The sequence below is a fragment of the Fulmarus glacialis genome, unplaced genomic scaffold (assembly GCF_000690835.1).
Source record: "Fulmarus glacialis isolate BGI_N327 unplaced genomic scaffold, ASM69083v1 scaffold12574, whole genome shotgun sequence".
NCBI lineage: Eukaryota > Metazoa > Chordata > Aves > Procellariiformes > Procellariidae > Fulmarus > Fulmarus glacialis.
Window position 1 is genome coordinate 11014 of NW_009206144.1, and position 11437 is coordinate 22450.

Consider the following 11437-nt stretch of genomic DNA (forward strand, 5'->3'; position numbering starts at 1 on the left):
TTTTACTCTTCCTTCAGAAGGGCAACTATTGCAGAGAAGAAAAAATAAATGGGGCTGATAGGGTACCACCCTTGAAGATGACCATTTAGTAAATTGTTCATGGAAGGAGGTAACCGTCACAAGATAAATCTCTTCATTTCTTTATGGGTGAATACACAGGTTGTGAAAACCATTAATAGGAAATCTGAAAATTGGATGCTGCTTCAATATAAAAAGGGCGAAAGGAAAAAAAAAAAAAGCATTGATGTATTTCTACTGGAATGATCATCAGTAGGAAGGAGAGTATATACACTGTTTTTCCCAGATAGTCCACTGTTTCCTGTAGGGATTTCCTTTCTCTTGTCTGCTTATGAGAAGAGTAGTAGGCTATTTGTCTTGACTACTACATTGAGTTAACAACTTTCAGCCTTCTCAGATGTGTCTGCTTCCAGAAAGATGTGAATGTTATTACACATGCTTTATTGTTAAAGCCTTACTTTACCTTAATTATCATTAATTTATCAGAAAAAGCAAAGACAAGCCAGCACAATGAGAGCAGCAACTTTTAATGTCATTATTTTCCAAATTTGGGATTTAAGATCTTTCCAAGGTTTTTCTTGGTCTCTGATTCCTCCCTCAGCTTCCATGGATTCTGGAGGGTTACCAAGATGCTAAGGGGGCTGGAGCAATTGCTGTAGAAGGAGAAGCTGAGGGAAAGGGGCTTGTTCAGCCTGAAGAAGAGACAGCCTCAAGATACCTAATGGCAGCCTTCCAGTACTGCGAGAAGGTTATTGCAAAGATGGAGTCAGTCCACAGTGGTGCATAGTGGGAGGATGAGAGGCAGCACACACAAGCTGAAACAAGAGCGTTTCCAGCTGGGCTTAAGGAAGAACCCAGGATGGTCAAACTGTGGAACAAGTTGCCCAGAGAGGTTGTGCTGACTCCATCCTTAGGTTTTCAAGACCAGGCAGGATAAAAGCCCTGAGCAATGTAGTCTGACCTCACAGCTGACCATACTTTGAGCAGGAATTGGACTAGAGATGACCTGAGGTGCCTTCCAGCCTGAGTTACCATATGGATCCCATAAAAGAGAGGAAAAGAAAACAAAAAACACGTTAGAAAATACCATATATCAGTATCGTGAACAGACTAACAAGTGGGTCGTCTGACGTGCCTGTGTACCAAAGACTCAGCACAAAGAGAATGGAAGCTCAGCTCATCTTCAGAAGCTGTCAAAAATTACCAAACTCCGATGATGGAAAAGGTAGTTAGATGAGCGGGTAGAAGTGAAGACTGTCTTCCTTTAGGAAGAGGTTTCTAAGAAGCAGAGATAGAGGTGATGCTGACAGCAGACTGAAGAAGGGCAACAACCAACGTGCACAGGCGTGTTTCCCACTTCCAACATTTGGTTACACTGGTAATTCTCATCTGGCATGATGATTGTTGTCACCTAGCTGCATCTGCCTCTCACTCAGTTGGAGACTGCTGTCCCCAGAGAGACATTCAAAGTAAGTCAGCACTAACAGTGAAACATCAACCAGAGAAAATCATGATTATTGATTCACAGCTTTGCTGTGATAAGGGCAGAAAGTCCTGATGTGGCAGAGAATAAAGAAGAGAGACTGGTGTTAATCGAAAATCACCAGGGTAATATCTTTACAAGTGCTTTTCTTTGTTCTGCTAACACGTCTTTTGTTTGTTAAATTTTTGGATGTTTTGAACAGGTTGAAATCCAAACTTAAGCTCAAAGATTTGATCTTCTTTTAACAGTCACTGTGTACACATCATGGTACGTTGCTGTAAATATTGCAATGATACCAGCCCTAAGCTATCAGGAGAGCGGTCAGAGCAGAATGGAAAGTTTCTGCATTGTAGCAGATCAAAAGGCAGCGAGTTGCAGACTTTGGGCAAGGTTTGTGTTCTTTTATCATGTAAACTTAAGAGTAAAGCTGAACATTAAGCACATACTTGAAGCTTAACTCTCTTAAAACAGGCAACCCAGGTACTTTATGCTAGGTAGAGAGTGGATCTCTACATTTCTGATGCTGATTTTTGATGAACCTTGAAATAGTGAGTAAATTCTTACAGACTAAAATAACACTGAAGTGCCAATTTCAAAGTGATGTGAGGAGGTCCTGTCCAAATGTGGTCTAGACAGCCTGAGATCAGCCCTGGACCTCGTATCAGAAAAACTGTTGAAGGAAATGGCTAAAAGAAAATTAAAAGCCTGGAAGGTTAATTATTAATGACAAAGGACAGAATAGGTCTTATCAAATGAATATGGGAGGAGATTGCAACTTTTTAGCCGATTAAGGAACAAATGGATATGTTTCAGCATCTTTAAGCCTTTTCTGTTTCATTGCATTCTGATTTTAAATATGTATTTTACAATATCAACAGGTTGTGTGTTAAAGGGTTATGAACTGTTTACTGCTGAATCAAAAATAGTTTTTGGGGCATTATCAGTGACTGAACAGCTGCATCAAGTAAGATGTACTTCTGTTTAATGTTTTTTTCAATAACCCAGAAGAAAAGTAAAAAATATTTTAAAGTGATCCTGGTTAGAAAAGAAGTAGACAATTAAAAGGACAGATTAATGTGGATTGCTTGGCAAGCAGGGCATGTCCAAAAAATTTTATAGTTAAACTACACATCTTTTGAACAGAGAATTCAAGCTACACTTACAGGAGGTAAGACTATATGCTGAAAATGTAGGATCCTAAAAATGATCTGGGTGTCGAGGTGGACAAGAACTGCGTATGTCTTCTACATGGTGTTTTCAAGAACTAGCTAATCTGATTTTGGATATATAGGTAAAACTAATAATGGATTGGACAGTGATGCTACATCCAAATACATACCGTGAGACCAACAGTGAGCAGCTACATACTTGTTAGCATGATCCTTTAAGAAGGGTATTGGGAAAATTGGGAAAGACTCAGAAAAAAGCCCTTCTGCCAGTTATTTCATACCTAAGGTCAAGATCTTTTAGTAAGAGATTTAAGGAACTCTATTTTGGTTTTACTAAAAAAACAAAAAAAAAAAAAGAGAAATTACTGGATTTATGTCAGGTCACACAAAAGTTATCATTTTAACAGACTCATTAATATCGGAGAGAGAAGTGAGACAAGATTTAAGGACTGGGTTTTGAAATCAGAATAATTAAAATTAGTTATCTAGTTGATAAAGATGGTAATAAACCCCTGGAACATATTTTGATTGGAATGATAGAATTCCCACATTGGTAACAGTAGGACTACACATAAATACAGGCATTAATGATGAAGGGCGTTATCCCAAGTTTCTCTCCAGAATTCAGTTCTTTCTCATTTTAGACCGAGTAAGAGAGATGTAGAGGGATCCCAAAAAGGGAATTTTTAGCCCAATTTCTGCTCTTAATATAACGAGAAGCGCCATGCGTCCATTGTTATCGCTCTGGTATCAAGAAAAAGAAATTGAAAGAGAAGAAAAGTGAACTGTCTTTGCCCCAGTGAGAGAGTGTTTTTCAAATTGAAATTGAGGAAAACATTTTTATTTCATGTCAAACAAAGATACTCTTATTCGAGCTTGAACTTTTGTATCTGACAGATATGAAGCTTGTGAAGGGAGTATTTGTGCAATATAAAATATTTCCTGCAAGCATTATTGATGCAGTTGTTATTCTACATCCAATTACGGGAAGTAGCACATGGTTAGACAGATTTATTTGCTGCAGAATCAATCCCTGCCTAACTTTTATTACAGGTAAGAGATTAAAAGCAGTTATATGAAATGATGAGAGGAATTCCCAAGTGCAATAGCAATGACATCATGTGAGACCATTAAGCAAAGACTTAATTATTAATATGTAGTACTTCGCAATTCTGAAAGGTAGAGGGCAAACATTTTGAATTTGCTGTAGTCTCATAGTCATAGCACAAAAAAATCCTTTACGCGTCAAGGAGCTTGTATTCAGTGTTTTTCTGCACTCTGTTAATTTTTCTTCATCATTTTTAATAATAGACAGGACTTTACACTTCCATTATTGGCTTTACCAGTCATATAAATATTCGTAAGAATAGGTGGAGGTGTCGAGAGGAAGATACATCTCAAAGCAACTGCCGTGTTTCTGTTCTCTCTGCACTGATCTGCAAGAATTTTATTTAACACCTTTAAGGGGTAAGTCTGGAAACTAAAACTTATTGGATGTATAAAATCGTGGCATCAATGATACTAGTTCCATGGCATGTTACCATCTTCCCTCTGCCTCTTCTCCGGGCTGGCCTCTCTGTTGCACAGCTGATAGGAAAAAGGGCAGACAGTCTGGCACTGGCAGCCACCCAGTCGTCTCCTCTGGTAAGGCCTGCCTGCCCCCTCTGCTGCTCCAGAGACGTGGGCTAACTGCCTTTTCTGTCGCGTGTCCTAGTCGATCAACATCTAACCGAACTCAGGAATTTGTTTTTACTTGTATTTCCTTCTTAAATATGCTGCTTCAGCTTCCTAACTTCCAAAACCCCATGTAGCCTGACAGTTTTTTCCTATTTATATTGTTTGGTCTAATCAAGTATCTCTAATGTTGCAACTGAATTTATGTATATGTATACATCTATATATGTATACATCTATATATGTTCTTGCATTTGTGTGTGTATCTCTCTCAAGGAGTTGGAGACTTGCAATGGGAGTGATTAAAAGACTGATAAATGAGGCCAGTTTTAAACTTGAAAACAAACCTACTGAATTCATTCCTTAACAACACACTTTGTGCTAATGGTTAGTTACTGCATATTATTAATCATTATTGCTATGCATATAAAACTGTTAGTCTATAATACTTGTACGCTAAATTAACTGTGACTATACAACAGCATGGAGCTGCTGCTGTTCAGCTGGCATTGATGGCCGAAGTCCTCGTTAGTCTCCAAGGTGAAGGTGATCAGGCCGGAGAGTGCTTCCACCAGAGGAAATGTCTGTCTTCCTTTCGCCCCTGTCATTGTTGGTGTTTTATGCTTCTTGCCCCCCCTGTCCTCACCTAAAGGGGGGTTCAGCTGCTCCTTAACTTGGTTTTGCTTTTGCCAGTCATGCCTCTTGTGCCTTGGGCAGGGTGCCCTGCCCGTTTTCCTGCCCCTGGGCTTATTTTGGTCTTTATCTTGTAACTTCTCTCGCCAAAGTGCAACTGTGCGAGCCTGTCTTTGCTGCATTGCTCACTACGTGAAATGCTTGCACGTAGTGTTGGGCTGTGCCATCGCAGTATTACAAAACACTCGCATGCCGGTCGTTCTGCTATTTAAATGTGCTATTTATATTTGGGTTCCAGGCAAACTGACACTAACTATACCCAGATTAATACACTTAGAGCTTTCACAGAGCTTTTCTACTTCAGCTACAGTAGCCACAAACCTTGCTCTGTGTTGTTATTATTTGTAATTCCAGAAAAGAAAGATTAATCTCAGATGGCTAGAAGTTCAAGAGAATTGTAAATTCAGGGTGACAACCTTTGCACTTAAAGAACCAGATCTGGTGGACCTGCATACCCTTTTTCTGACTTCAGAATGCCTCATCCTTTGGTCAACCCAGGGACACTTCAGTCTTCCCTGCCAATGTATTTATCCTGTCAAAGGTCTTTTTGTAAAGTCGGTCTAGGCTGTCATTCTGAAGCTGTGGCTATGCAGACACCCTGTCCATGGGAAATGTGTTCAGCATCTTCCTGTGTTGTGCTGTAGTGCTAACTAAAATGGGAGCTTGGAATGCTGCATGCCCGAGTCAAACGCGCGCATTTGTAGACGCTGAATCACATACAGTCAAGCAGAGAATCTGCCTATGTTAGAGACACCAAGTGAAGAGTTCTTGATAATATTTAAATGTTCTGTTTATAGACAACCTTGAATTACTTTTGAGCACGAATTACTATTTTGTTATCAAAAGTATTTTATTATTTTATTGTTTTCCATGTTATTTTGGGAGACCAGTGTTCCAACAAGGATATAAAATTGATTTTCACTCAATCTCTTAGAAGAGAGGCAAAGTCCCACTGTAAAAATTGAATCATGAAGGGCCAGGGGGAAAAGAAAAATCTTGAGGATGCGTTTTCTTACTGTTTCTGAAACGCAGAATGCCCAATTCTTCTGTGAAAGGCTCAAATACCGTTTGTGGTTTTGGAGAGGAAATACTCCCTCCAACTGGATTCTTTCTGCAAGCTGGCTATCTGAGTGTCACTGTGGTAGAGGTTAACCTGTTAACATCTTTCCACTTCCTAAAACGTCCAGGCAGTGAAGGTGTAAATTGATTTCTTCTCTTGTATATCTTTTTTCTGTGCAGTGTTTATTCTCTGGCTTGAAGCATCCTGAACTTCATCTAACATAAACATACTATACAGACACAGCAATCTTGGGTCTTTGTATCATACGTGGTAGAGTTAGACTTGCAAATTTTAGATTCACTAAAAGATTTAGTGTTACTTCAGCATCTTCCAGATTATTCCAAGTAACCCAAAACTCATGATTGCAATACAGGGCTAGTCTACTGGAAAAAGAAACCAAACAAATGACAACCCCTAATGGTTAAATGAACACAGTTCTCCTGGATGTAACTGGATATTACAGTCTTACCCGTCATTTTTATTAGGTTATATACATACAGAAGTTGTAAGTGGTAAAATAAAATTTGTAAGCTAGAGGACAGATTTCAAGTTCACTTCTTTTTGATTTGTCAGCTAAAAAAATCTGACTTGGCTGACTAGTACAAAAAACCAATGCACTGGGATAAGATAATTTTAATATACTTTCATAGTTTATACATCCTATACAAGAGAGAATGAGAATTATATTACTTGCTACTATTTCAAAGTATTGATTTCTTTTTCTATCTAATTGTTTCTCAATATCCAAGATTTAGTATCATACATCAATTATTTATTATGGTTTGAAAAGTGACAGCAAATGACGTTTTGATCCTATACTTATTTTCTTGGAAGGCACAGCTGCTCAGTTAAGAGGAAACTTGTTTTGTACAAATATTTGCATGAAGGCAGCAGCATACCGTAGCCATGGCGTATTAAGCTATGTACATCACGATAATCCTCATCTCCTTCACACACTGAGAGCGGTATCTTGATTTTTAGCTATATGGGTCATCTTTCAATAGAAAATGTCTCTTTGCACTGTGATTTGTGTAAATTTATATGGAAATCATAGTGAGAAAATAAATATGGATGAATGTGTTAATAAGTAAGTTTACTCCACACATGTTTTTCAGAAGTGTCTCTGTTGCGGCTCAGTCTTCTATTTTCAGTTTAAATTCCACTTTTCCTTCATATGGATCATGAACATTATCAAAGGTAATTCCAGCTCCAATGATTTTGCACACTATTTTAAGTTCTACATTCCTCGTAATGTTGAGAAATTTCACAGCTACCAAAGGATTGCTGTAGCTGGGCTAGGAGGGGGGAAAAAAGAAGTACTTTAATTTTACACTACCAATTTAAAAATAAAGTCTTAAAATTAGCCTTCTCTCCAGTTCTGGTAAGATTGCAGAGATGCTCCATACGTTTTATCTTATACAAAGATAAAGAAGAAAAGCAATACTGAAATACATGAGCACCCACCTGTGCCTTTTTTCCATAGTAGGGGAAGTAGTGCAGGTTGAAGGTACCATTCACAGGGTAGTAGTCCACCTCCAGCGGGCGAGACTCGTCGCCCTGTTCGTAAAGCAAGAAAGCAGCTCTGTTGGCTGGGCAATCGTAAGCCAGCCCTGGGCAAGTGTTTTACTGCTGCTAAAAGCTGCGCAGCATGTATTAAAACTCAAGTTCAGCAGTCTGTTTAGCGCCGGTCTTATTTTTATTTTTTGAATAAAAGTGGAAATCTCCCGCTGTTACTGTTGCCAAGAAAAACGGGCAAGTGTTCTTTCATAGCAGTTGTGAATTCAGTAAACGGGGACCTGCTGAAATGTGCAGAGAGCCTGAAGGAGCTGCTCTGAGGCGTGACCTTCACTAGTGGGAGCTGAGAGCAAACAGCAAATGGACTTCTCTGCAGCACGGAAAAATAATTTTTCAGATGCTTTAAAAGAAAACAAACACTTTTTTTTTGTTCTTAGGATGTCTGCTGGTGCAAGAAATTGCACACAACTGAGAATATTCCCAGTGTTCGGACAGAGTGATCTGATTCCAGAGCTGCAGGGTAATCTTTCCGGTTGCAACAGCTATCAGAGCTGCAGTGCTTGAAATTTTCGAGACTTGGACCTCGTACACTTACCACATATGTGCAGTCCACTCTTGGTGCAGTGCCATTGCCAGGGAAAAACTTGATAATCTAAAATAGAAAACACACATGTGGTCATCTTGGAAATTGTTTTGAGATAAAAGCAAGCAAACGATTAACTGAGTTTCAAAGGATGCTTAACGTGTTTCTGCGTAAGGCACTGTCAAATGGATCATCTCAGCTTACGTACCTGGGTGAGAAACCACGTCGTGGCTGGATATTGAGGAAGCGGGACTCCGCGCTGCCCGGGGTGGGCACTGCAGGTGGGCTTTAGCCTGGCCAGGGCAGGTAGCGCTGCACCTCCTGGCAAGCCCAGCTCATTTACCCGCATGTACCACTTGCTCTTTCTGATGCCCAGGCAGCCAGGGGTCTCTTAAAACAGCTAATTGCATGACAATAAAGGAAAAGCTGAGTCTCTCTGCTTTTCATCTTATGCCTTGTTAGAAAACCTTGGCTTTGGCAGAAACCCTTGGGCCATTTGATCCTACAAAAATGGTGAGGTCGCACCCCGTAGCAGCAAAGGCGAAAGGAGGTAAAGGCCCCCGGGCACTATCCACGTGCCTTTCCCCTGCCGGGGCTGGCGTGCCGCCTTGCTGAAGGAGACAAAGGTGTTTTGGGGAAAAGCCTGCGTTTCACCTGCCAAAATCAGGGGCACAGCTCTCCTCTCACAGTTAGATCTTGCACAGTTTCTTGAAAATGTCTAGGGTGCAAGCCAAACAAAAATCAAGTGATTTTGTCTATCAGGAACTGGAGGAGAATTTGAGCTCTTTGCTTTCTACCAAAATTGAACTAGAAGGCTCAGAATTTTAGCTGAAAACAAAAATAAAATGCTTATGCCTTTGTCTATATCCTGAAAAAATTAGAGGAAGCTTAGAAGCTTCCCTTTTTCCTCTCCAAAAAACGTGTTGGTGGTTTTCACTGAAAAAAAAAATCCACCAGCTTTGAATTCGGTTTTTACGGGTTCTGCTAAAGATTTTCTTTGCAGCCTGGAGAAATAAGGTGTGCAAGTATCACCTCTCTGAAATCACTTCAGTTACTGTCACATCTTAACACCTCAGCTGAAGGCACAGGATCGCAGTATTGCAGAATGAAACTGTTTTACGTACTAGTTCGTCGGATGAGAGCGCTACGGAGATGCTAACAAAACTAAGCAAAAGCCAAAGCTTTAGAGAGTCAATTCAGAGATCACTTTGCCCTACGTTACTTTCCTAGGGGTGGTGACCAAGTCTCACTATTTCTGTGGTAACTCCGGTGGTCTTTCAGGAAAAGCGTGGGAATTTGTCTTCCCAGTACAAAGCAGAGATTAGAGCCCGTGGCACCAGACGATGTAGCAGCTCCCCAGCGGAGACTTGAGCTATCAGGGTTTTTTTGGTGAATTCTTTCTTGCTCGGCACCTTGAGCTTGTACTTACCCTGTTCATTTTTATAATAAAACAGGGTTTTCCGTCTGGAAATCCGAAAGTAGGATCTGTGATGCCGGAGCAGTTTTGAAGCATATCTGAGGTAAATTTGCAGGATAGTTTTGTTTTATTCGGGCCATCAAAGGTGTCCTGAATGAAGTATGTGTTACTGGTGCAGTTGACGTTCAGACGCTGAGCAGCTGGCGTATATGCTAGATGTGTGAAGGAAGAAAGAAAAATTCCCCTCTAAGTTCTTCATATAGAAATTATACATCCCAATATGAGACTAGAGGTTATATCATGGGAAACTGTACTTCAAGTGAAGTTGGGATGAGACGGAATGAGGAAAGTTTAAACTGTTTGGGTTTTGGGTTGGTTTTTTTTTTAGAATACCCAGGCAAAGCAAAAAAAGAGATCAAATTGAGTTAAGGCTGGCAATTTGTGTTGATAGCTCCATATAAAGTCCATTTCAAATATAATTTTTCTCAATATGTATGAGAAACACAGAAATATGATATTAAGGCTCACAAGGAATATAAATGTATTACGATATGAACACGCAAAAGGAGCACCTAACCTACTTTGACTATACTCTCTGATGACACTCTGCAACGGCTTCACCAGACTTATTATGGCACTTTGATATTTGTAGTCACGGACAATATTAGATTACTTTAGATGAGACTAGTTTTGAAGACCTTTTTTACTCCTTCCGTCAAACTCTCTATTAGCCTGTTTTATTAAGGCTATTCTGGCTTTAAAAAAAGTAAAAGCTCTGAAGCAGCAACTAAAGTTCTGCTTTAACAGACATATTTACATATGTTTGATTTATAGATTTATGAGGTGATTTGCTCGTCCCTTTCAGAAGATGCATTTTCCACTCAAAATCTCTGATTTCAGGAGGACAAATAGAAAGTGGAAACACTGACTTAAGATCCTCAGACCCAATAAGGGAGATGCGACAGCACGTTGCTTCAATATTATGCAGGAAACCTCATTTTTACCTGTCAGAAAAGTCCGAAGAGTTGTCACTAAACCTTCCCAGGTTTTGTTGTCAGATACGTTGTAATAAATTTGTAATCCTCTATCCCCATAAACGTCGGGTCGTAACGTTACACCTTCATGAGGGAAGAAAAGGGAAGGCAAAGCAGAGGAGAGGTGCCAGGCACAGATTTGTTTATTTAAATTGACCATAGCGATTACGTCGCATCAAGACTCATTATTGTAAGTGTATGAGATCCCCAGGCTTTGCTGGAGAGGATTTAACCACTTATGGAAACCATCTCAGCTCTGAGTTGTTCAACCAAAAACCTAAAGCCTCTGCTACTGCTAAACTCTTTTCTTTTCATGTATGTTCGTGCTGTTATCAGAACAGCTTACAAAATCATTCCAGCAATTGCACTGGATTTCCCCAGGACTTGTTAAAAATAACAGTGACAACAGTCAGGCTACAGAAATAGATCGTCCTGCATGTGAGAAACAGCTTTGGAAAAAGCCACGCTTAATATTTTACAGGAATTATTTTGCCAGCAAACATCAAGCTTACTGAATATTGGGAAAGGAAACTTCAAAATTCAGCAACAGGCAGACAGAATAATTTTTAGGGCTATAGCTTCGAAAAAGTCATTTTTTCCTTCCCGTTGCTTGTAAAAACAAGCCATTAGGGGGGTGAAGTTTTAGCAGTAAGCACTGATGATCTCTCATTGGTACCGTCTTGTCCCTCCCCAGTCTCACTTCGTGACCCACAAATCCTTATTTCTGATCCTATGTGTCTTCACCTGTCTTATTTTTACGTGCTTGGCTGCTGGCACAGCACATCCCAGCG

The 11437-nt window shown here is 39.9% G+C and overlaps 1 protein-coding gene across 2 annotated transcripts in view; it reads right to left on the minus strand.

Annotated features, from left to right (window-relative positions):
• Window positions 1–7230: 7230 nt before the first annotated feature.
• Window positions 7231–11437, minus strand: part of ATP4B (ATPase, H+/K+ exchanging, beta polypeptide) — a 6405-nt gene continuing 2198 nt past the window's right edge. The window contains exons 3-7 of one of the 2 annotated variants that reach the window (XM_009575640.1): window positions 10617–10730; window positions 9625–9824; window positions 8208–8264; window positions 7562–7654; window positions 7231–7392 (exon numbers count right to left, since the gene is read on the minus strand). In XM_009575640.1, the coding sequence (XP_009573935.1) occupies window positions 7231–7392; window positions 7562–7654; window positions 8208–8264; window positions 9625–9824; window positions 10617–10730 (626 nt within the window). The remainder of the gene's footprint in view (window positions 7393–7561; window positions 7655–8207; window positions 8265–9624; window positions 9825–10616; window positions 10731–11437) is intronic. The other variant, XM_009575641.1, reaches the window with a different exon arrangement.